Genomic DNA, 26,749 nt, shown 5'->3' with positions numbered 1-26,749 from the left:
CTGGAGGGCACTTGATTGGTGAAGACTGCTTTAGAACAGGTACATTCTAGTTTAAGAATAATAATAATAATCCCCAACCTGTGATCCACTGAGAACTGTTTTTAATAAAAAACAATGTTTTTTTAAATAATAAGACTAAATGTTGAGAAAATTTCTCCCTCCTTAAGACGCAGAAGGAAAAGTAGTGTAACTTTCAGTGTGATAATTCCTGCCTAACAGACCAAGGTTACAGAGGGACAAAACAGCAGAACATTGTGAGATGTAAGAAATGTAGTGTTCCTCCCCCCCCACTTTTTTTTTTGAATTAGCCTTGTTGTGTTCGACATGGGATCTCTTGGTCTCCGCTGCCCTCCTAGTGCAGTTCTCTGAAGATATGGTCCATAGGGAAGCAGTTCTTCCTGGCATTGCGTCCCTAAAAAAAAAAGAGAGAGTGTGTGTGTGGGGGGAGAGAACATTGGCAGGAAAATGTCTGCAAGAAGGTTAAAGAAAAGAATTTTCTGTGTGTAATCTCCTCTCTCCCAAGGCATTGCTATATATTGTGCTTCTGCGGTGAGTCAAACTCTCAAGTGTGGTTTTTCTTAATTGTCAGCATTGAAAAAATGCTATAATGCAAATTTAACAATTTAAGGCCTAACTCTGGGCCTTAAAAGTCCATTGCAAAGAAGCCCACTTTTTATTTTAAAATTGGCTTATCTATTATTATTATTATTATTATTATATCCGTTTACCTTGCTGGAAGTATGTGGGGAATGAGAATACAAAAAGAGTGTACAGGAACTAAATTAGGGTTAATTAGGAGGCCTCCCAAATAGCTAGTGCTTCATCAGCAGCAGAACAGCATGTAAATAAATTTAATTCTCTTCCCCCACCAATTGAACTCTTCTCGAGCTTAATTACAGCAGCAACCTTCCCCCCCCCCTTTTCATTAGTGGGAGACAGTCATTATTAGCTCTGTCTGGAAAATGGTATTATGAGCAGTCCTGGTCCCCCACCTTTCCTGGGTGCCCTTTGAGGATGAGAGGACTCGAGGAACTTTCCATCAGATACTAGAGCCCAATTAAGGATCCTTGGAAGAAATATGAGAAGCAGGGAGCACCCAGGCAAATAAAAATGTTACTAATGAAAATTCTGGCGAGACTTTATTTAATTACTTAAGCTGCTTCCCTTTTTGGTGTTTAGCCTCTCTCCGTTCCGTTACCATTAAAGAAAAGACTGTAAGTCTTGGACATAGTAATCTAGCTCAGTTCAAACAGTCAGCTAATCCTCCAGGAACAGGGAACTTGTGGCCCTGTAGATGCTGAACTCCAACACACACCATCCATGACTACTGGACATGCTGTTTGGGGCTGATTGGAGTTGGAGTCCAATAACATTTGGAGTGCCCACTGCTTCCCACATCTGGTCAGAATGATTGCCATGGCAGGCTTCAGATTCGTGCGCTGTCTTTCCCTCCTCCCCTCTGTCATATGTAAGAGGGGGAAATTTCTGCTTTCATTTTACAGCAAACCATAGTTTGGGATGGTTTATGGATGCGTGGAGCTGTGGTTTGTTTTAAGAGCATTTAGCTAAATTAAGCCAGGATCAAACAGTTGTCACATAACTCATCCAAGGATCATTCTGGTGTAGTTCCTCTTGTTTTCTTTTTGACCACAAACCTAAGCACCCAAGCAGAGTGACATGAGTATAAATGTTGGTTTAAATGAAGCGACAGCAGAAGGAGAAATTGCGGCACCAACCAACTCCTCTGCCAGGCCCCTGAGCAGAACTGAGCACCACAAATATGAACACCCCACCCCCTCTCAGCAGAGGAGGGCTAGATGTGTGTAGAACCCTTGGCCCTCCAGAAGTTGCTTAAACTCCCATCAGCCCCTGTAAAAATGACCGATGGTCAGGAATGATGGGAGTTGTAGTTTAGTAACACCTGGAGGGCCAAAAGCTCCCCATACCTAGGCTAGATGACAAAGAGGGAACAATACAACTGTCCATGCCCATTTTTGGACTTTAAGTTTTGGGGTGGGAGTAGCCAAGCTGGTGGCCTCCAGATGTTGTTGGACTACACTTCACATCTCCCTTGACTATTAACCATGTTGGCTGGGACTGGAGATTGACAACATCTAGAGGGCCACAGGTTCCCCATGTCTGATGTAGAGTCAAATGGTTTAAAAGTAGTGCGTGTCACACAGCATGTCCAATCACGGCATGAACTCCCCTTGCCCCGAATGATAATTTTAGGTTGTTTAACCACAGGATCCAATTTTTTGGAAGCCAACAGTAACTGAAACCAACAAAGATGCAGAATTTAATAAACTACTTGTGGAAGGTGTTCTTTTTCTTTTTCTTTTTTTAAAAGATATTGGTTTACTCCATGCAAGTTCACTGAGTTTGCACGTTAACATCTCTTAAATGACTTTTAGGCAGATTCAGGTTTGACGTCAAGGTAATGATTTAAGCATAAACTGACCCTTGATGAGGGAGCTGGAGTCTAAGGTTTAATGCATCCTTGCAATTTTCTGTTGCCTTTGGTGCCTTCCTCTGCCACACATAATTCTTTTGTAACAAGTGCCTTTTCAGAAGATGTATGCTGCTGACAGTTAATATAGAATTATTGCCCCTGAATGCATTTTTTTTGTAATTACTTCCCAGAGATCTGTCTTTGTGTTTAGAAGACATTTCACACTTTACTAGCATAAGTGTTTAGGGAGAGCATGAAGAGTAATTGCAAGCGGGCTCCTTTTGTGTGTATTTGTTTCTGTGGAAAATGACCCTAAGAAAATGTTAAAAGCTAATGAAAAGGTTGGTTTAGGAGCCATTGAGGAATGTGCTTGGCATGTTATACATGTTTGTATGATTTTAAGTTTTTAATAACGAACCTAAAAAAAAGGGCAGTAAAGGCACAAAGAAAAACTACTTCCTAATTCTTAAGCAAGGGGAAAGAAAAGCTGATTAAAGATGACATGTTTCTGGTGATGAAAATAAAGAAACTTAATATGAGCACTCCTGTAGGAGATTCTGGCTATAATGGAAAATGAAATGACGCGCAGTTTGATCAGCGTGAAAAAATTAGCAGCATTCAATGACGGATTCTACTTTCTTGTTAACTAAGTAGTACAAGTGGGAGCAGCAACAAAATCACGTAGTGTGGAGATCTGCTGCTCAGAGTTCCTGCCAGTCACCCTTGCCCCTTTCCAGGAGATTCCATTCCCTGCTCATTTTTCTGCCCCTGTCCCGCTTCCCACAGCCAGACAGTGTGCCTGGGCCACTGAGCATTCTTAATCCACATTGGACTGTTCTGGGGACATTTTCATGTTTGTTTTAATATGTTTTATTTATTTTCAAATTAGTTACAAAATCTACTGAACATTCCACCCCCACCCCCCCCGATAGAACAGAACCTGAAGTTGTGATTCCAGAAGATGCCAAACACCAGAACTTGTAATAGAAAATTCTGTAAAATATTTCAAGAAAATAATCTAAATTGCATCTGCCTGCTGGAGCTCTTACTTGATTGGTCAATTTTTTGGTCAGCGCTGTTGTCCATATTTTTTTTGTTTCTATGCAGCAATATGTAAATTTTCCAGACTTTTCCAGTTTGGCACTATAAGCTGGTGTGCTGCCATGAAAAGGAAGGCGATTAGTTACTTGTCATGGAGATTTGCTTGTTCCTCGTGAAAAAGTGTCACAGTGTACATCTTATCTTGCAACGTGGCTTAATTCTTCAAATATCCTTTCCCAAAATTGGACACGAGGTTTTTAGCCTAAGGAGCTTTCATATTTCTGTTACCTTCCAGGTAGAATAATAGAATTGTAGAGTTGGAAGGGACCCACGTAGTCCAACCCCCAGCAATTCAGGAAGATGCAGCTGTCCCATATGGGGATTGAACCTGCAACCTTAGTGTTATCAGCACCACGCTGTAACCAACTGAATTATGCCCAGGGTACTCTTGAGTTAGGGGCTGTTATAGTTATGTAAGGATCAGTGCTCAGAGAATTGAATTTGCAATTAACATACAGGACCGTAGCTTGATTGCAAGACTGGAAAGGTGAGGAAAAGTTTTGTGTCTTCCCCCTCACATGGTGAAAATTGAAGCCACCCAGTCCCAGGTTCCACAGCATCTCCAGGTGGGGCTGGGAATGACCCATGTCTGAAATGCTGTAGAGCTTCTGCCAGTCAATGTGTATTGCCTACACGGGCTGGCAATGACTCTCCAGGGTCATTGCCTCTCCAAGGCAGGAGATATTTCCACCCCTACCTGGAGATTAGGGATTGAACCTGGAACCTTCTGCATGCAAGGCAGTTTCTCTACCACTGAGCTATAGCCTGTGGTCTGATTTGTTTGCCACAGAACCATTTTCCTGCATGTATATGTAGCAGAAGGCCACCTAAAAGGGCTCTGCATAGTAACTGTGTTTGTATTTTCCATCCTTCACTGATATGTATATGCCACACGTATAGCACTGGGTGCTCCCTGTGCCATTGGCTTGTGTTAATATTGCCAAGCAGACCTCCCCGATAAAGGTTTGTTCACCCCTGCCCTCCTTTCCTTCGCTGTGTTTGCTCTCCTCTTCCATCTGCCGTCAAAATCGGACAAATGACAGCTTGGAGAAGTTAGAATGGTCGCAGCGCTAGGAGGTCAGGAAGAGGTAACAATATACAATTTTCCGTGGTTCAAGGGTAGCCATATCCTACTGTTCTTCATTACAGTGCTGCAGTGAGATCAATTTTATTAAGTTGTAAGTCTTAGGAAGCCAACACCATTAACTACGTGCTGGACCAAATAATTTTTTCCCCCATGTTTGCGTATTGCAGTTGTGTTCCTTCCCTCTCCCTTTATTGAGGGAGAGAGTGGGGAAAGAAGGATTTTATGCATAGAAGTCTTAAGAGCCATTTCGTGCAAGATGGGTATAATTCCTGCATGGGAACGCTGCATGCACATCCCATGTGTGAGAGAGATGTCCCTGCTGCAGATTGGACTGCAGAGGTGTCATGGTGAATTGTTATTTGGATATATAGTTTATGCTGGGCTCTATTTTAGTAATTTGGGGGAAAGGCCATAGCCCAGTGGCAGAACATCCTCCTTTCACGAAGAAGGTCCTGAGTTGAATCCCCAGTTGCATCTCTAGGTTAGGGCTGGGAGAGACCCATCTGGAATCCCGGAGACCTGCTGCCAGTCAGTGTAAACTTTACTAAGGGAGACAGGCCCATTGGTCTGATTTAGTATAAGGCAGCTTCGTATGTTCCTAATAGGTTTATATCCGAACATTAGTGATACTCAAAAGTCGACCCAGTTAAAGTAATGGACGTAGCCAACTTACGTTCATTATTTTAATTGAACATACCTCACTCTACTTACAGGCTCTATTGTAAGTGGCCACTAGAGAAGAGACACTTTTGGTGGTGGCACCCCAGTTATGGAATAGCCTTCCCAGTGTCTGCAGTCTTTTTATTCACTCAGCTTTAAAAACTCCATTTTAAAATAACCGTGGCCCCTTGTGACTTAGGATCAGTTTTAATCCACATGGTAAACTGGCTATGTAGTCTCTGTTATAAGGAAAGAGCAGAGTTTTATTTTGACTTTTTTTATTGTTTTTAGTGATTGTACAACATAAATTTAATATTGTCTCATTTGTAAGCTATTAAGGGAATCTTTACTGATGGACAGCCATGTAAATCTAATGAATAAGCAAAACATACAAACCCTCAAGGCAGGTAACATAACAAAATAAAAGCACACATCCTAATATAATATCATAATTTTAAACAGATATGCTGTAATTACTTTTTTTAAAATGACATAATTTCTATACACAGTGAAACCAAAAGAACAATTGATAACGTAAACCAAAGACCTGCCAAAATCAAATCTTCAGAGAATGGACAAATACTGGTAAATAGGGGGCATGTTACATTTCCTGGGGAAGGGAGCTACATATTCTGGGTGCCACAACCAAGAAGGCCCTTTTCCTTACACACATGAACTGTACTTCTGCTGGTGGCAGGATGTACAAAAGGGGCATTTCTTCCTAACCACAGTGGACAGACTGGTTTGTATAGAGCAGTGGGAGGCCAATGTGAGGGCCCTTCAGATGTTGTGGTCTACAATTCCCATCAGCCTCAGCCTCAGTCAATAAGCCAGTGGCCAGGGATGATGGGAATTGTAGCCCTCCAGTGTCTTGAGATCACCATGATTGCTACCCCTAGTTTAGAGAGGAATGCCCTTTTAGGTAGCCAGGGATGATGGGAATTGTAGCCCTCCAGTGTCTTGAGATCACCATGATTGCTACCCCTAGTTTAGAGAGGAATGCCCCTTTTAGGTAGCCTGGCACTAAGTCTAAACCAGTTGCCTGGCTCTGCCCTGACTGTGTTGAAAGTCTTCCTGTTAATACCTTTTTGATCTCCAGGCCTATTGGGAAGGGGTCTTTGACATCTCACGGTCCCGGTTTGGAGCGTCTGCCACCACACAAGCATTTCTAGTGATCTCCCTGTGGTGGTTGTGGGCGATTTTGAGCAGGCTTGCAGCCTAACTTTAAAATGAAAAAATATCAACGAGCTATCTCAGAGGGGTGCTTAAATACGAATTGCAAAATACTCTGAGTGCTTTAGAAATGAATAACAAAAATAGGTCCCTTGGATGAATTTTCACACAAACTTTTTTCCCGGTCTTCGGCAACGTTCGGCTGCTCGTACGTTTTCCATTAGTGGCTGGGGCAGATTTGGATGGCAGTTCTTTAAATTAAATTTATATACTTGGACTCTTTTTATAGGTTTCAGCCTTATAAAACCAGTGAGTTGGCATCCTGATTTATTAACTATCAGCTCTACAGGACACGCAGGTTTTAAAGAGATTGAATTGGCGTTAATGTTCGTGATTTGCATTTGGAACGCGAAGACGTTCAAAAGGTGCACCCAGTAAATATGACAAAATGGAAAGTGATAATTGGAATGCAGTCTTGGAGGAAAATGCGGACTTAACTGTGGCTTATTATTGTTATTATAATACAAATAGTACTACAGAGCCGTCTAGGTCTATGGCTTTCTTTCTCCCACTACTGTCTTATTTTTTTTACAAAAGTGAAAAAGGAGATCGTAAAAAACAAGCATAAGACTGTGAAAATGGCACTTTGCTTGAATCAACACGAGTTCAGATGTAGGTGGTTACTTGAAAAATGGAATTTCTTTCCAAATCCTGTGACCAGCACAAAGCTCAACAGCTAGATATTTTAATGGAAGGTTTCTGTGGCTAATGTGCTGGTATAGTGTAACAACTGCTGAATCTGAAAATGTGGTGTTGATTTAAACATTGAGAGATCTTATGATACACTGAAAGCTCATGTATTGATTTTTAATATTTCCATTTCTATCCAAAGGGTGTCACCCACTGTGATTACTCCCTGGAAAACTATACAGTGGGGTTTTTTTTGTCCCCTATTAGTAGATTGATGCTAGCTTGCTCAGTGCGGTGAATTTGTGAAATTTTGGTTTTCAGTGGCTTGAGTTAAAAGGAACCCCACCAATAGTTGCAACACTGGGTTAGCAGTTTTGTGTGTGAAATAAATTGTATTTCTTGGCTGAGTTCCAGTTTATCAGTGTTGGTCAATGTTAACTGTCTTTCCAGCCTCAGAGATGGGAGCCATTGATCCATGAGTTGTTTTCTTAAAGGGATTATACAAATGGCAAACAATGTGCTAAAATCCTAATTTATAACTTGGAAATAATTCTCTCAACCATTAGCACCAGTTTAAGGGTTTCCCATGTTGACTTTCTAGAGAGCTGAGGATTTGTTTTGTGGGGTCTACTATGTGTACATGAACAGCCAGCTTCTAGGCTTTTGAGGCATTTGGGGCCCCTTGATCTAGAAACAAATAATTCTTCCAAGCTGTCTCCCAAATGCCTGGTGAGAATAATGGCATTATTAGGGTGACAGGCTTTTGTTGGTCCCAGGTCCTCTACTGCTTTTCAAAGCCTTCCTGATCTGCAGATTTTTTTTTAAGGTTAAGAAAAATACGAGCAGTTTGACTGTTGAACATCCTTGTTTTGAAATCATCAATCTTTTCTAAAAACCAGGGGTGAGATACCAATCAAATAAGATCCTGCATGTTTTGTTGCCACCAACCTGGATGACTTTAAAAGAGAATTAGACAAATTCAAGGAGGATAGGACTATCAGTGGCCACCAGCCATGATGACTATGCTCTGCATCTACAGTTGGAGGCAGCAATGCTTCGAAATACCAGTTGATGGAAACAAAGGGAGGTTTCTTGTGCTCAGGTCCTGCTCACTGGTTTCCCACAGGCATCTGGTTGGCCATTTTGAGAACAGGATGCTGAACTAGATATGCAATTGGCCTGATCCAGCAGGCAATTCTTATGTTACTCATGGTAGACAGGTCTGGGGCCAGAACTGTGGGGTGGGTTGAGCCAAAGGTAAATGGGGCTACCCCTTTTCTTACTGTTTCTGCCACTCCTGTTTTTCCTCTGCCTGTGCTGCCCACATGATTTAGGCCAAGTGCAACATGAAATTTTACCCAAGGCTACCTGTTGGTTTAAAAGCTGGGCTATACAGAAGCCAGGTTGAATTTACAGATTGATGCTTCTAGCTGCATGGATAGATGGCTGTACTCTGGGCCCGTGCCCAGCATTGCCTTTCTGCAGTTGATTGGATTATCCATTTGGTTCTTCTGCATGGAGGAACCAAATGGACAATCCATTTGGTTTGGGGAAGGACCATAGCTCAATGGTGGAATAACCAATTTGCATACAGAAGGTATCACCAGATTCAGTCCTTGGCATCACCAGGTAGGGCTGGGAAGGACCCTTACCTTAAACCCTGGAGAGCTGCTACAAGTCAGTATAGGCAGTGCTGAGCTCAATGGACTAGTGGTCTGATTCAGTTTAATGCAGCTTCCTATGTTCCTACAGACAGGGTTTTAGCGATAGTGATGGAGATTTCAGATTCACAGCTGCGCCATAAGGCTGCAGCACCATGGGGAGAGCTTTTAGGTGGACATTTCTCCTTTTCATCTTAATCAGCCTGCAGGTATTCAGCAGTGTGGCTTTTCTTTGTCCTGTTTAGCAAGGTAGCTCTGGCTGTTTCAGAAAAGTGCCTTCGAATATACTTTGATTTCTCTCTTCATTTTACTGTTTAGTATTTGAGTGGTCATTATTTTCTGGCTGGCGGAGGGGAATTAAAGAGTTGAAAAATGGCATGTTAGCCTTATTATTTGGCGGTAATTAAACCTTGTCAATTTTCAGTGTAGTGTAGAAATAATAATGGTTGAAATAATATCACTGACAATCAGCATTATTTTCCGTTAAGGGATGAAATAAGAAAGTAAAGCATGTGTTCTATTAGAACAAAAGTGAGGAAGGAATAAAAATTAAAATAAATAGCTACTAAAGACATCATTGTGGTGTGCTACTTAGAGGCCATTTAGATACACCCCCCCATCCATGTAATCCACCTCCACTATAGACCGTCTCAGGTGCTGAGATTGGCAGAAGGGGCCCTCTTCGTAGTTCCTCCACCCTCATAGGCTTGAAGTGGGGTGGCCTGGGAGATGGCATTCCCTGTGGCAGCTCCCACAGAGGTATATTTAGCACATTCACAATACAGCTCCCAGTGAATGCTGAAGGCACACCTCTTTGCCCCGGCTTTTGACACTTGAAGTGCATATTTTTAGGACCCACCTTATTTTTTTGATTGTAAACTGTTCAAAACCTTTTTCTTTTTTAACATTGTGTTTTAATATTTCAACCTGCCCTGGGACCTAAGGGTGAAGGGGTGAGTAGTAGCAGTAGTAGTAGTAGTAATAATGATGATGATGTAATTACTGTATTTTCAATAAATTGAAAGTGTGAGAGGGATCATAATGAAAGTGCCGTTATATGACTTGCTAACATAATCGAGTTGTTCCGTTTTTTGAAACTTCCATGCAATCCCAACTTACCGCAGCGTCTGTTCTTGCTGGCAGGAGGTCTTGGAGGGGAACTGGAGAATGATACGAGGGACAGCCGGGCCTTGGAAGAGAGGAACAGCATTACAAGCCAGGAAGAGAGAAATGAGGAAGATGAAGACATGGAGGACGAGTCAATTTACACCTGCGATAACTGTCAGCAGGACTTCGATTCGCTGGCAGACCTGACCGAACACAGGGCACACAACTGTCCTGGAGGTAATGTTAAACTAGCTTTACAATTCTGACAGGTGGTTAGCTGGGTAATTGGACATAGCAACAGCTTGAGGCCTCAAGTGAGATTAAAGAATTAATAATGTAATTTTACAGTTAATGTAATTTTATTGTGGTGCCTTGGGTAGTCTTTGTTCACTTCTTCTTAATAAAATTAAAATAAAAAAGCAACTTTGCTTTTCCAGTTGCAATTCTGACAGTAATTATATTAGATTATTAAAGGGGAAAAAACCCTTAGTGTTGTTTTATCTTTTTTTATATAAGCAATAAAACTTCTAGACAGTTTGCCTGTGAAACTCCCTCACCTCCTCACTCCCTTCCCACAATTCTGCGTTAATTCAGTGGAATTATTTTAAGTGCTCAAAACGCTGGGGATGGATCCAGAGTGTTTTGAGCCACTCAAGTGAGTGCAATTATTTCTGAAGCAAGGCGTTGTTGGGAATAGGTGGTCAGGCCTTGAGAAAAGAATGGAAAAGCATGCTGGGCATTTAGTTTCCAGGAGCCTGGAAACTCTGGGGCTGCCATCTAGGAATTTAAAATGAGATTCACGGAAGTTGTGGAGAGGTTGTCAGCAAACTTCTGCTTGCGAGACCTTGAATGCCAGGACGCTTAGGACTCATTGTAGTTCAGATATCAGCCCTTTCAAATCTGTTGGAACCTGGAATACCTGGGAAGGGTTGTAGCTTAGTGGTAGAGCATCTCAGAAGGTCCGAGACTCAATCCCCAGCATCTCCAGGTGGAGCCCCCATCTGAAATCCTGGAGAGCTGCTGCCAGTGTTGAGCTAGGTGGACCAATGGTTTGACTTGGTATGAGGTAGCTTCCTACTTTCCTCTCAGAAGGGGAGACAATTGACTTGGAAATGTTGACATGGCTCCATAGTCTTACCATTGCCACCAGCAGTCCTGAATCACCTGAGTGCAGAGTTTCTGGACTGCACTCCGGTGCCTTGTGTGTAACAGTGTCAGGGCACAGTGATTTGCTGGCTGAGGGCTAGTAAACTGAATTCTGGATGTCCTGTGGAAGAGTGGTTGAGGATATAGATCAGTTACTTGCTCTGGAGTTGGTTGTGCTCTCTTGGAGATGCTCCTTGTCCTTGGGGCCCCAAGTGGCCTTGGTGGCTTTCTACCTGTTTCTGCTGGTATGTCAGCTACAGCTGTTCTTGCATAGGGATAGCTTGGCTATGCTGGTCCATACATTGTTAGCCTCGGGACTGAATTATTACAATGCACTCTATGTAGGCCTGCCCTTATACTTGTTCCAGAAGTATATGGCTTGTGGCTGATGCTGAGGGAACTACATTGTCTGCTGAGATGCAACTTAGCCAGGTTTAAGGTTTTGTGGTTAGTAAGTATCCAATGACTTATACAACTTATCAACCAGGACATTGCATTATTTTTTATATCCCTGCCTGATCACTAGGGTTATCTGTGTGGTACTGCATGCACTGGAGGGTCACTCTGCAACTGTTTAAAGTAGAGCCTTTAGTGCAGAGACGCCTGCAGACCAGCTCCAACAATCTCTACTTTATGGTGCATATGGAAAGCATTTTTATTTCAGCAGGCCTTCTAAGAAGGGAGGGCATATTCACTGATAGGAATAGGTTCACAGTACTTTATGAAAAAGATTTTCAGCTGTGAGAAGATTAGAAGCTTCTGTTTTTGTTTAACCACAGTTTAGTGTGGCATCCAAACCCTAAATGGTGGTTAATCTTCACTAAGGTTAGTTGGAACAAGCCACCACCAGGGGGTGGTGCTAAAAGAATAAGCTTGAAAATCCATCAAAAGGATTGTCATTTCAGGGTAAGTATTTGTAAAAGGAGGTGCCAAATAGACGTTTTTGAAGCGAATATGCTGTGTAAAGCCTGATAGTATTCCTCCCCTCCACCTACAGAATCTGGCCGCCTTTTCTCTCTCTCTCTCTGTGTATGTATGCTGTGCCTGTGTGTCTGTTTATTCCAACATGGCCCTCTCCGTTTTGTAAATGTGTTTGACAATAGGCAGTTTCTTTCGGGAGCTGTAAAGTAGTCCTTGTTCATGACGGGAGGCGTGTAACTGCTGGCTCACTCACCCTTGATTAGGTGATGGTTGGGTTCATAGTGCTGGGAAGCATCTTGCCTTCTGGAGATGCAAGCAGAGGTGCACCAGCTGCTGCAGGAATACTTTGTACACATTAAGGAAAAGAACACATAAATGTTTTAGCACTCTGCCTCACTTGCCTATGCATGTGTTATGTCTGGGTAGAGCAAGCTCTACATAAAAAAAAAAAAATGGCAACTCTCAAACCCAGGTACAGTCTTAACTTCTTGCACATGGATTGGAAAATGGGTTGACAAGTTGTGTGTCTTAATTAGTGGTAATTTTAAGATGGGAAGATGGACCCACCCACCTTTACAAACACACACACACACACACACACACACACACTCATTTTACAGCTTTGTAACATAATCAAAGGCAACAAAACCCAAGAACTACAACTCCCCACTCTTGTAATAATATCAGTTCCTCCGCAATAATGGCAGAGATTTCTATAAATAGAAAAATATGTATTTAAACAAAATCCATTAAAACAGCATTAAAAATAAGGGAGGAGAAAATCAGCAGCAGAGTATCTGAAATCGAAAAATAGTGCACAGATACAAAATCTTCTCTCTAACCAAAGGTAGCACTTGATCTTGGCTGCTTCACACAAAATGAACCTGCCTGTTCTTAGGGATCATTTGGGAAGCCCTTCTCTGAGCTCCTCCTCCTCCTGAGGTTAGAAGAGAGCGCCCAGAGAAGGGGGAAAGTTCTATGGCTCAGATGTGGCTCATCTGTTTTGCACACTGAAGGTCTAAGGTTCGATCTCTACATCACCATTTGTAAGGTTCAGATAGCAAGTGATTGGAAAAACCACTTTCAGAAACCCTAGAGAGCTGCTGCCAGTCAGTACTGGGCTAGAATGACAGTCTTATTTTAATAAGGCAGTTCCCTATCTTCCTATGTAACAGATCTTGTCCATGATGGTGCTCTGCCTTTCAAGTGCCCCCCATAGGTAACATTTTACCAGCTACAACCATTGTTAGGTTCTTGGTCAATCCAATTTTATTTGCCTAGGCATTTGAATTTTATTTGCCCAGGCATACCCTTACAAAGTTAGAGTATTTGACACTGTGTTGATCTGTTTCATTTGCGGCTATGTTTTTGTCTTTAGTTTCCAGTCTTCTCATCACTGGTGTATGTCTTGTGGTTGATATCTATTACTCTACATTTTTGTGGCTTGTAAGCTGATTTGAAGAATCAAGTTTGTGATAAAGCAGGATACTGAAATACAAATCGACCCCAGAGGCAACAAGATAACATGTGATAAAAGTGGTAACACGTTATACAAGTGGCTCCATGTGTTGGGCCACAGGGGCTCATACCCCCCCCCCAAAAAAAAAGAGGAGATGCTCAATTGCGTAACTTTGGCGTGAATGGTTATGGCCCACTGTGCACTCATGTTTCATGCTCCTTATGTGGAGAAGGGCACATGCCCATCCTTTCCCCACCACAGCATGAGCATTTCAAGCCAACGTGTGAACCAGTTCCAAGTGTTCACAACAAAAAGGGAGCAAGAGCTTTGGTACTGGAAGATCAAGAAATTTGAATAAAAGTCATATATCTGAATTTCTGACACTATCTGTCTTATTTGCAGGTTCTTGTCTGACAGAGTTGAGTTTATAATGCGTAGTATTTGAGTTAGCTTTCCATATCTCTATTTGATGCTGTTAAGCGTCTTGCATGGCTTCAGATCAATACTGGTATTTATTTGGGCTGATAATGTTGCATTTGCAGCTGATATAATATAACTAATGACTTCCTCAGGGATGCGGAAGTTTAGAAGACCCTGCAGCTTGGGAGCTGTGCAGGAACATAGGCAATAGCTCCCAAAGAATAGGATACACCATCTATTTCAGTGGAATCCCTTAGAAATTCATTATAGTGCAAGAACGTTAAAATATGTGTTGAAATCAGTTGCTTTGCCCTGGCATGAAGTTCGCAGCCATTTTAGCCTAACCCTTTTGAGCTCCTTGTAACTCTCCTTCATTCAGGGCTAAACCTCTGTTGGGAACTTTGACATCTCTCTCCATCTTAAACTGGTTCTGTTCAGAAATGGGGCCCACACAACCAATCTAGTTTTTTCAGGTCTTACTGTGAAACTCTTAGCCTTATGATGCATAATGTTAATACGTGATTGTGGTACATAGAGGTTGTGCTGGAGGTAGCACCCAAGCAATTAAGTTCATAAACGTGATTAGCCCATAAGAAGTTTTACTAGCCCACATGGCCGTACATATTTATGTTGTTCATTTGCTGCACATTCATAGCTTAAATAGGGGATCAGGAAGGGAGAATTAATTGTTTAGCTCAAATGCAATCGCTTCCTCTGCACTTCCTCCAGGTTCTGGTCCATGGGGTCACGAAGAGTCGGACACGACTAAACGACTAAACAAAAAAGGGACCCCTGACCATTAGGTCCAGTCGTGACCGACTCTGGGTTGCGGCGCTCATCTCGCTTTATTGGCCGAGGGAGCCGGCGTACAGCTTCCGGGTCATGTGGCCAGCATGACTAAGCTGCTTCTGGTGAACCAGAGCAACGCACAGAAACGCCGTTTACCTTCCCGCTGGAGCAGTACCTATTTATCTACTTGTACTTTGTCGTGCTTTCAAACTGCTAGGTTGGCAGGAGCAGGGACCAAGCAACGGAAACTCACCCCGTCACGGGGATTCGAATCGCCGACCTTCTGATCAGCAAGCCCTAGGCTCCGTGGTTTAACTCACAGTGCCACCCGCGTCCCTCCTCCAGGTTAGCATTATAATATTGTGTAATGCTTGTATTGTGTGTCCTGGGCACACTCAGCCAAGGAAGGCACATGTGTGATGGTTCATTATTTATTGACAAAAGCACACACTTTCAACAATGCCCAAGGTGCTCTGGATACACACACACACACGCTTCTAGGCAGTTGTCCCCAGGTCTGTGCCTTGCTGAGCAGTTACAACAACAGTGGGACCTCGCCTTTCTCCCACTTATGTACCCTCATCTGATAGGGTGTGTGTGCACAACCTGAGGCTTCTCCTAAATGGAAGTCAGCACTGCTCTTTCCTCTCCAAGCCCTTCCTGGTTCTAGGAGACAACAGGGCGGGAGATAGTGGGGATTTGACTGACCTGTCCCTCACTTGAACAGTCTCTCCTTCCGACACGTCCCTTGCACCCATCTCCATTTCTGATGCCTCTGACCATTCTTCTTCTTCCCCCGGCGCCGCCAATCCCCATAAATCACTGGCACCCTCTTCTGGGTCAACTCCCTGGATCTTAAAAATAAAATAAAATTTATGTTTTTTAAAGCTTAATGTTTCAAAAATCTCCTACAAGGAAAAAATCAAGAACAAAAGCTCAGCCTAAAACAAAACAGCAAAGTTAAAAACCCATAGAAAAAAAATGGAAAAGCGGAAGATTCAAACACATAAAATAGGGTTGAATCTTATGGGTCAGGGAAAGCCTGGGCAAAATTAAACATATGCCATAGGCTTAGGTTATATACCACTGTGAGAGTAGCTGTAGCAGTTTCTACCCCAAACGAAAATACCTACCCCAAAGAAAAACGCCTGGGCATTTACAGTGGTACTTCGGGTTACAAACGCTTCTAGTTACAAACTCCACTAACCCGGAAGTAGTACCTCGGGTTGAGAACTTTGCCCCAGGATGAGAATGGAAATCACATGGCGTCAGCGGGAGGCCCCATTAGCGAAAGCGCGCCTCAGGTTAAGAACGGTTTCGGGTTAAGAACGGACCTCCAGAACGAATTAAGTTAGTAACCAGAGGTACCACTGTACTATCAAAATCTCCAGTTTTTCCAAAACCACCCCACTCCTTTTACTAGATATTTTGTCTCCCTTTCTGCAATCTCAGCTTGTAATTGTATCCATGCAAAAGATAGTTGGAAGGCAACTTCGTTGCTTTAGATAGTTTATTTAAATATACAAGTTATTTGTGTATACTTGTTCTTTGTGCTGCTTAGTCCAGGAAAACTACTGCCCCCTATTTCATACTCTTGATCATTAAAAGGGGGTTGAAGTCCTCATATAGGAACCCCCTCCTTATTATGAAAGGGTAGGCGGAGTTTACTCATTGACCACCTTTCTTGTGAGATCAAATAGTGACTTAATTTGGACTTACTAACATCTTCTCAAGCTGAGATATACACCAGCATCATGTAACCCCTTCGCCCCTCTCTTTGTGTATGAATAGGGAATTGAGCCAGGAAGGTGCGGTTAACCCTAGCTTCCAGTTGTGCCTGGACCAGGAATGTATAGTTAATGACTTCTATGTGGCTTCATATTCTGGCTTGTTTGTAAGCTATTAACCATAGTTTCTAGGTTTGGGAGGTAAAGGGAAGCTATGGTACACCAAGGTACAGAGGTTGTGTGTGGATGTAGGAAGCCCGTGTGTGTTTTGTCATCTGACCATGACTGGACCATGGCCAATGCCCAAATTGTGGTTTAAGATTTATTTATTTACTTAATGTTTTTATTTCCACCTTTTCCTCAAGTTGGGATTCATGGTAGTTTCCAACATTTAAAAACATTATAAAATGCAAAGTAATGAAAATAAACTAGTTAAAAACAATAATTAAAATACATGAAAACAACATGTTTAGAACCAGTAATTAAGATACAGTCCCCCCCAAACAGCACCCCAGCGATCAGCATCAGCTGCTCCTTAGTATTCAAAGCCCTCTTTGAACAGGAAGATCTTAGCCTGTTGGCAGAAGGATAACAAAGAGGGAGCCAATCTGATCTCTCTTGGGAGTGAATTCCACAGTATATCGGAGCAGCCACAGAAAAGGCTCTCTCTTGCATCAGCTCCAATTGTGGCACCAAGAGAAAGGTTCTTACCCAAGGAGCAGGGCAGGTTCGCAAAGGGAGATAAAATCTTTCCGGTAGTTCTGATTACTGACTATAATGCAGGTTGCTGTATTAGACATAATGGGCAACTGTACTTCAGGCTAATCAGAACTGGTGCATTAGCACCAATTTGAAGCTCCACCCTCTTTAAAATAAACAAGTTTGAGCAGTAGTTCAGACAGACTATAAAATTTAAGTTTGTTATATTTCACATTCAAAATCAACGCAATTTCTTTGCACTTGCTGTTGTTGCCATTGCTGTATGTCACTAGTTTTATATGCCCTGTTTGATGCTGACTTGTATTTTGTTGTCTATAACAAAGCTTTGGCTTAGCAAAATGTGTGCAAGGTGCTTTCCCCCACCTCCCAGAGTGGAAGACTGGGACAGGCTTTTAGCCTGTTTTATTTATTAAATGATAGGAAGAAGATAGTGTTCCCTCAATTCCAGATCAGATTTCTTTTGCTTCTTCTATCCACACCTATTTTCCCACCCACTGGGGAAGGGTGGCGGCTTGTAAATTTCTGCCTCTCTGGTTTCTCAGCTTGAGGATGGAGCACATTAGCACATCAATGAACTGGACGATATGAGGTTACAACTGGGGTCCCTGAGCATTTCATGAGGTCCTCTTCTGTTGTTGAGAACTTTACAGGTTGTCTGTTTCAAGCAGCAGCTGAGCTCATTGTGGAAATCGCCAGTGTGGAGGCGGCTGGTGCTTCTAAACTGCTGCATGGTAGATTTGATTATAACTAAAAGATTATTTCGGTAGTTAATCATAAAATGCCTCGTTGCCTGATCACCAGGGTTCGTTTTCAGCATGGAATATATGTGCACATATATGTGAAATTTTAAAGGTTCCTGTATACGCAGATTAAAAGAGTGGCAGTTGTCTTGCTACAGTACATACATAATGTTAATACAGCTGTTGGTCTATATAGAGGCCTATAAATATATTAAGTGGTGCAATTTAGCAGCATTCGACAATCAGAAAGTAGGGAGGCCACTACTAACAGCTTTTGAATGTTTTGTTCAGAGGGAAAGGCCATTGGCTCACTGATACAGCATCTGCTTTGGGTACAGAAAGTTTCAGGTTGAACCCCTAGCATCTCCAGGTAGGGCTGGGAGAGCCTGGAACCCTGGGGATCTGCTGCCAATCAGTGCAGACATTACTGGGCTAGCAGTGTTTGAAATTAGCGTATTTTGCACCTGGCTATTGACCACTTGTGACCAATGAAAGATGTCTGGGTGCCTGGATCTCCACCATCTGGAAGTGCATGCCTGGGGATCTTTGGATATTGACTGTTTTCACACTCTAATTCCCCATCCTGTAGAATTCTATCAGTTATATTTTATCTGCATAATTGGAATGAATTTCAGGAACCAAAATGCTTTTTCCGTGCTGCCTGAACAGGAGCAGTCAGCATTAAGAAAAAGAGTTCAGAATAGGCCAATATATATGTGGACTGTCCCTGGTTCAAGTGACTTTTCTTCTTTAGGTTCTTAAAACTCTTAACCTAGTTCAAGGTTGTCATCTGAACTAGCCAAATGTGCAGCTATCAATCACAGTCAGTCCATCATTGCAAAATAAGACTTTAGAGCTGTCTTGCCCCAAAATGGCAACTAGACATTCTGTTTTGGTGACTAACTTTGGTTTAAGGAGCCATTTGGAGCCTAGGTTATATATCTGAGTTTCTAACACTTTGAGCTAGATAGACCAATGTATTGACTTGGTGTGAAGCCATTTCCTGCGTCTATACTTAATTGCATGCTTATTTTGCCCTTCCTCTGATGAGTTTGGGGGTGGGCTGTATGTAATCTACTGCCCATCTCCCCTCCTTTTTTTGTTCATCACAGCAACCTATGGGGTAGGTCAGGCACAGAAATTGTCATCCAGTGAGCTTCCTGGCTGAGAGTGCAGTCCTAACCATGCCTACTCAGAAGTAAGTCCTGTTGTATTCAGTTGGACTTACTCCCAGTTAGGTAGGGCTAGGATTGCAAGCCGAGAGAGGATTTGAACCCAGAGTCTTCGCAGTCTGGTTCCACACGCTGCCATCGATAGCCCTAGCATCTATGGCATTTCTATTTAGTTTAGAGCTAGCTAAAGTCACTGGTCATCACTGCACCTTTTGTTCCTGAATCCCAGAAGTTGGTTATACGTTGTGCGGAGCAATACTTCCTTTGTTTGTCCTGTACCACTGGGATCTTGCCTTGCGCAAGGCGCACTGAAGCAGATCTGTGTTCCTGCGCGACTCTCAGGATGAAGTTCCCGGTGGATTGCAGCCTTAGTTTATACAGCTGTAGCTGTAATGACCTGCTGGTTCTGCTTTATTTTTCTTTGGCTGGGAGAGAGTGCTGTTTTATTTGACAGAATCAAGTCCCTCCCCCTTAACCTGGCTAAGGTTTTTGCTCTTTTCTTTTTTTAAAAAAAAGAATCCCCCCCTTTTGCAGCAATGCATTCATTTCCCTCTTTTACAGTGATCTTTGCAGAGTGCATTAAATTTTACAGCTTAGTAACCTAGTAACACTATCCCAAAGTTTGAGGAGAATCCTGCCTTACATTAAGCCAAAACTGAAGGAAAGTTCAGATGATCTCCCTGCCCTCCACACACGTTGAAAGAATGTGTGAAAGGGCAACATGGGATAAAACTCTCCCTGCATGTTGTTGTTGTTGTTGTTGTTGTTACCTGTCCTTTACCCTAAGGTCCCAGGATGAGGTTAGAACATTAAAACACAATATTAAAAGCCATTTAAAACAACTTACAAAAATAAACTGTGTCCTAAAAATAGAATTGTAGAGTTGGAAGGGACCACAAGGATCATCTAGTCCAACCCCATGTAATGCAGGAATCTTTTGCCAAATGTGGAGCTTGAACCCACGACCCCAGAGTCTCATGCTCTACCAACTGAGCTACCCAGCTGAAAGGCGCCCTGTGGAACACCCTCCCACCAGATGTCAAAGAGAACAACAACTACCAGACTTTTAGAAGACATCTGAAGGCAGCCCTGTTTAGGGAAGCCTTTAATGCTTGACGGACTGATACTACAGACTCATCTGGTGGACTTGCCTCTGGGGCTGTCCCTGTGTGCAGTTCTGCTTCTGACTCCTCAATCTCATCTCCTGGAGAAGGGGAATCTGATCCCAGAGATATGGCAGCCAGGTGCCAGGCACTGGGGTGTGTGTGTGTGCGTGTGTGCTTCACATGCTCAGTGAATGTACTGAGGGAGGAGTAAGAGACTGAGCAATGCATGTAGGTCCCTTTTACGCTATTGCCAAACACTGGATATGTTGAGGAATAGGCCAGCAGGAGTGATCCTGCTCTCTCCATGTATACACATTGTGGGGTGGGATTGTGTGCATATCCCTCAAGCGTGCCACAATCAAGTGTCAGCATGTGCAGGCTCAAACCAGACCAGTGGTGTGGGCCTCCAGAAGATGTTTGTTTGTTTTTGAACTGCATGGAGAGCTTGCTAGGCCAAGACCTTTCTCTGGTTTAAAATCTCCTGATGAATAGCTGAAGAGAAATAATGGGATTCAATAGTAGAGAGTTAACGGAATTCCAGGAACAGTGCCGTTATGCTTGATGATTAAGCACTTTGGTCTTGGCGCTCTCAGTCGATCTGAAAACGAAATACGTTCTGATTATTTTGTTTCCCCTCCATTATTGAGAGGACAGAAGTTCCGTCGCCTAATGGACTCCTGAAAAGCCGGTGGTGTGTGTGTGTGTGTGTGTGTGTGTGTGTGTGTGTGTGTGTGTATCAAGGGCATTCGTGCATCTTTGTCGCTAAGTGCCCAAGAAGTTTTCCGGAGTCGGCAAATACCAGAGAGATACTGAGCATCCACTTCATGTATGCTTGGCAGCTGTACCTTTATTCTAGGATGTAAGTCAATGTCATATTAGAATCACAGATTTGTAGAGTTGGAAGGGACTCAAAGGGTCATCTAGTCCAACCCCCTCAAAATATGGCATCCTTGGATATCTGCTAAGGGCCTAGCACCCCAGAGTTGTCTCTTGAGTTGGGCCACCTTGTTGACCTAGGACGTTTAGCCTGAAATTACTAAGTGGCAATTGCAGGAAGTTAGGAAGTCAGTATTTTCTAGCTTTCACCATTGTCCATAATGATGCTACATTGGGGCATTGTGGAAATGTCAGTGTGGTAGATGACTTGCAGTCACCTACCACACTGACAGTAAATCCACTGGGTGGGTGGAGACCCAAGCCTTGGGTCCTTTCTGACCTTGCACCTGCTTTATTCTGAACTTGTGATGGATTTTAACTGAAAGCCACTTTGGGTCATAGAATAACTGTAGAGTTGGAAGGTCCACCAAGGGCCATCTAGTCCAAAACCCTGCAATTCAGGAACCACAGCTAAAGAATCCCCTTGTTTTAAAACCTCAAATGAAGGAGAGTTTGCCCCCTCCAGTGGAAGTCCGGTCCACTTTTGAACAGCTTTTGCCACCAGAAAGTTCTTCCTAATATTTAGTCAGAATCTTCTTTCTTGCAATTTGAATCCATTGGTTTGGATCCTGCCCTCTGGAGCAGCAGAAAACAATCTTGCTCCATTTCCTTTTTATTTTTGAGGTTTTTTCCCCCAGTTTTACAGTCACCTCTTCTTTATATACAATAAATCTATTCGACTTCCCACCCAGTGTTTCATGACAGTTCTTTATACATCTTGTTTAGCTGCATATACATTCGATCCTTCACCCCATTTTCCGCACTCTCTTATCTTTCATATTGTCGACTGTTGGTCACAGAGTACCCCCTACCTGGAATTTATATTTAAGGTCTTGTTTTTGTAAATATTCCCCTAAGTACTCCCACTCACTCCTCGTCAATTTGTCATCTCGGTTTCTTATTTTGGGTGTCATACTGGCAAGCTCTGCGTATTCAGTTAGTTTGTATACCCATTGTTCTTTCAAGCTTGCTCCTTTTCCTATGTGACAGCCCTTTAGATATTTGAAGATAGCTATCCTGTCACCTCTCAGTGTCCTCCAAGCTGAACATACCCAGCTTCCTCAGTCATTCCTTGGTTTCCAGATGCTTCATCATCTTGGTTGCCCTCCTCTGCACATGCTCTAGCTTGTCAGTGTCCTTGTTAAACTGTGGTCACAACTGGGCACAGTACTCTAGGTGGGGTCTGACCAAGGCAGAATAGAGTAGTACTATTACATCCCTTGATCTGAAATCTGAGTGCTGTTGATTTTGACTGAGAAGCAGGATAATGAGTATAATAAAAAAGACTGACACAGACTTCCATGTTCACAAAGGCAGCAGACCTCTGAATGTCAGGTGTTTGCAAGGCTGTTGCCTTCATGCTTTGCTGGTGAACTTTCCAAAGGTATCGAGTTGGCTGCTTTTGGTGAGTGAATGGTGGGCTAGATGAAATGCTTTGGTCTGATGCAGTAGGCTTTTTCCTTTTTTTAAAAAAGTAGCTGCCGCTTGGCTACTGATCATGTAAACTCAGCGACTCTCCTGCAATTACGCAAAAGTGGTTGAGTTTCCTGTACACAGACACAAGTATCATTCTCCTATTATGTGCAGCCTTAAAACAAAACAAAACAAAATGTATACTGGTATATTAAAAATGTGTCAGGAAGCGTTCATGCCTTCCTCTGAATTTCTGGCTAGGAAAAGCAGGAAAACATGGAAATTTTTGTAGTATACATTTGAATGCTCTTGTTGGAGCCTCATTAAACTTGGCTTGTTTGCAAACACAGCTGGCATGTGTCTCTCACTGAGCTTCAGGCTTGGGGAAGCCAGAATGCAGCCTCCCTCTGGTGCCAGCTGGCTTGGGGGAAGTGTGCCAGCACAGCTTGGTCTTCTCCACATAGCCAGTTCCGGGGCGGCTACCAATCGCATTTCTTCAGATGTCCCCTAAGTCTGAATAACCCGGGGCATGTCCAGATGGCAAGAATTTTTCCAGAATGGGGAATGCTGTCTCGGTGTTAAGACTGTATGGCCCAGATGTGCAGGGGGTTGGGAGGTTTTTAGCACACACTGGTCTTTGCCGGTCCCCACATCTGACTGAGACAGGAGAGGGACCAATGCAGGCTTTCTATCTTCTGCATAGCTGACTGCAGCCTGCTACTGTATAGGAAAGGGGCAGATCATCCAGCAGTGCTCATCCTGGAATGCACCATTTGAGGCTGGAGGCGGAAGCTTTCATGCTTGAATATCCCTCTGCCAACCCCCCCTTCAATATATAGATACTACATATTTGAGAGAAGGCTAGCCTGAAACTTTTCTCCTTGTTGCCTTTGTGCAGAAATTTCCCCTCCTTTCTGGTGAGTCTTCAGAAGGGTCTGTGGAGGGTCTTTTCCTGAGGAACCCAAGCAAGAGGCAGCAGTTCTTTAAGCCACCAGGGCTCCTGATCCAGCTAGCCTGTCTGGACTGGCAAGTTGCAGCCCATCTTCCAGCCATTATCTGGTTGGCGCAGCAAGGGTCAGGCCAGAAGGTCCCAGAGTTCAGTTGCTCTGATGATTAAAAGAATGAAGCCGTTTTATTGGCAACATCACTGAGGCTCAGACAGTGCTGTCCACGGCTGGCCTACTTCAAGCTTGGGAACCATGCCCCCAACCCCAAGTTAAACCCCAGAGAGGATTGAGTACTTTTCAGAATGGTAGCAGTGACATCTGTCTTCACAAGTATTTCATTTGTCTTCATCCACTGCTTAACTGGTTGCTCCATTAACCGAAAGCAGTCTTATTTTAACCTCTCATAATTACCAGCTCCACAGCTCCACAACCTCTCCTCTAACTCTATAATGTGAGCATGTTGCAATATTTCTTTAAAAAGCACTGCTTCCACGAATCTTGTTCTCACTCCAATTACAAATCCCGTAATTCCCGTCTCCCTTGGTCCCCCCCCTTCTTATTTCCAAACTCCTTGACCGTGATGACTAAAACAGCTGTCTAGATTTCTTTTCCAGTTCTGGCTTAAACCGTTTTCCCATCCAGGTTTCATTTCATAAATTCCACACAAGCAGATCTTGGCAATTTTTCTGTGCACTTCTTCTGGGCCTATGCTCACTATAAGGCCTTTATCTTCATTGAGTTTTATTGACTATAGTTTTTTTAAATTGTTGCAATATTATAATGGCACATAAATCATACAATAGCCCCTGACTGCCCTCATTTGGCAATTTGACTGCCCTCTTCCCGTTCCAGATGTGTGACAGGACATGTAGAACCTACAACAAAATGTTGCAATCTGGAGATTTCCTCCTCAGATGATATGCCCTCCTCCACATTATTTCATTTTATTCTTTTACCCAGTTTTCTGTTCACCTTCTATAGCAGCAAAGCATCGAGCAGTCCTTATTGGGTTGTTGAAGTTTCCCTTTGTGATGGCACTGGGCTGTAGTCTACACCATGGGGGCACAGGGAGGTAAGCAAACCTGCCAAATCAACTCCTCCTTTTGTTAATCGCACAGTTGCCACCAACTGGTTATCTTTTTCGTTTTCTCTGGCTAGCTCTGCTAATCAGCACTTCAACCTCCTCCCTATACTGGGTAGAGTGGTATGGCATCTTAAGTGTGGGGTGAATAACAAGGCTGCAGGCCATTCTCCCCTCCCCCCCAAATAAACTGTACATTTTAATAAGCATTCAGTAAGGCAATAGGTTTCTGCTTTTGTGAAAGTTATTTTTAGGGGGGAAAAGCTAATTTTACAGTTACATTTATCACAATTTTTTATTGTTCTTATGGGTAACTACTCAGACACATCCAGCTATACCTATGCTAGACTGTTTGCCTAACCAAGCTTGTTACTAATATCTTTGTAGCCCTCAGTTCAGCTTCTGTGTTCCTTTGTGGTCTTCTCCATGCCACTTTCTGCTGCAGTGTTCATCCATGCTTCCTAACACTTTTTAGTCGTCCAGCTTTCTTAAATCATTTCTGCCCTTTTCCCTTGCTAGCAGCTTTTTGCTTCTTAAAACTTCTGTTTCTTGCAACTAATTGCTTTTTTCCAACTCGGCTTCTGTACAATTTGAGGAAGGATGCAGCTCAGTGGTGGAGCATCGACTTTGTATGTGCAACATTCCGATTTAGTCCCCAGCATCTCCAGCTGGGGCTGGAAGTCACCCCTGTCTGAAATTTTGGAGAGTTGTTGCCAGCTATTGTAGACAATTCTGAGTTAGATGGACCAATAGTCTGACTTGATGTAAGGTAGCTTTGCAACCTTTTAACCAGTAAGAAAGTGGGTAGACTCCTGGTTAAGTTTGTGTTTCTTCTTAATTTCCAGCTTCCTAGGCTGAACCTTTGACATCCCCTGCTCAAAACATCCTCTATACTTTTGACTCTCCTGAATAGCCTCCCTGTGAACTTTTGACCCTAAAGTAAAACCAACTAATTTTACAACTTATTTTTTACAACCAAAAGCAAAACAGAAAATGACTGAAAGTTACTCCACACACCTCTCAGGATTTTTGCCCCCACCTCTGAGAAAGATTATTTGTACTTTTGCAAACCTTGGGGTCCCTGAGGTCTGCTGATACCAGCATGAGTGGTGCGGATTTGGCTCCATCTGCAATGGCACACAGAGCCTAAACCTTGGAAGTGGAAGGATGAAGGACAAACTGTACGTTAGGCTGGAGATCTATGATTGGGTTCCCCTGATATTGTTTTTACTTTTTGTGTATCCACAGGGAATCTGAATTTAATTGGTGAAGCGGAACTGGTGTGTCTGGGTGTGTGTTTAACCTTCTCCCCAATACCATTTTCCTGACTGAAGTGCTCCCCTGTGGTGCTGTTATACACGTAGGATACAAAAAAAGGCTTCAGTATTCTTTGTTGGGACTGAAAATGGTTTGGGGCGGGGGGAAGTTTCAGATCAGGAAAATGATGTGTTGAGGGAGGAAAAATGTTAAACACCCCTCTCTTTGTGCCTCTGGTTTTGAATTCTCATTAAAGTGCACACATACCTGTTGAGAGAGCCAATCCCAGATCTTCATGTAATGTGTAACTTGGCTCTGAAGCACCCTTTTTGCCTGAGCTAAAATTCTTAGGCGTAACCTTTTTACACCCAGAAGGTTTTATGAAAGGACCCAGTGCTCAGTGGTAAAAGCTTCCTTTGCATGCAAAAGATCACAGGTTCAATCCCTGGCATCGCCAAGAGGGACTGGAAAAGGGACCACCATCTGAAGTTCTGGAGAGCCCCTGCCAATCAGTGCAGTCAAGTAATGAGCTAGATGCACTATGGGTCTGACTAGACACAAGGCAACTACCTACATTTATCTTTAGACAATGAGGTGGAATGACATGCCCACAGTGGAGGCCACATTGCTGTATCTCTGCACGAGTCCTTGATCAGGGCATTTCTGCTGAATGGAAGAAGGCAAAGCCCCAAAGTGTCACTTACCCAGTGAAGTCCATTGGAAGGAACTAACAAGTCCATCTGATGGAGCAGGTGGCTACCTATCTCTGAAATATGGGATGGACTTGTTAGTTCCTCCCAATGGAAAGGCACCGTAGTCTTGCCTCCCTCCCTCCACTGCAGGCCAAGTCTGCTACTCACATAGAGACATGGTGGCAGCCTCTGCTGCCAGTGGATGCTTTTAGGGTTCTGGTCTCACACAGCACACTGTTTGGGATTTACCAGCCTATTCATTAATTTACTTTCAGAGCAGCTTTAGGATGCA

General features: G+C 43.1%; 1 protein-coding gene across 3 annotated transcripts in view; it reads left to right on the top strand.

Moving 5' to 3' along the window:
- ZNF423 (zinc finger protein 423) overlaps window positions 1-26,749 on the top strand; it is a 320,155-nt gene that overhangs the window by 99,406 nt on the left and 194,000 nt on the right. For all 3 annotated transcript variants that reach the window (XM_083625988.1, XM_083625987.1, XM_083625989.1), the window contains exon 3: window positions 9,968-10,168. In XM_083625988.1, coding sequence (XP_083482114.1) covers window positions 9,968-10,168 — 201 coding nt within the window. The remainder of the gene's footprint in view (window positions 1-9,967; window positions 10,169-26,749) is intronic.

The sequence above is a fragment of the Podarcis filfolensis genome (genome assembly GCF_964270895.1).
Source record: "Podarcis filfolensis genome assembly, chromosome: 8".
In the NCBI taxonomy this organism is placed as follows: domain Eukaryota; kingdom Metazoa; phylum Chordata; class Lepidosauria; order Squamata; family Lacertidae; genus Podarcis; species Podarcis filfolensis.
The sequence above is the reverse complement of the archived record's forward strand: the minus strand, read 5'-3'. Positions and strand labels throughout refer to the sequence as shown.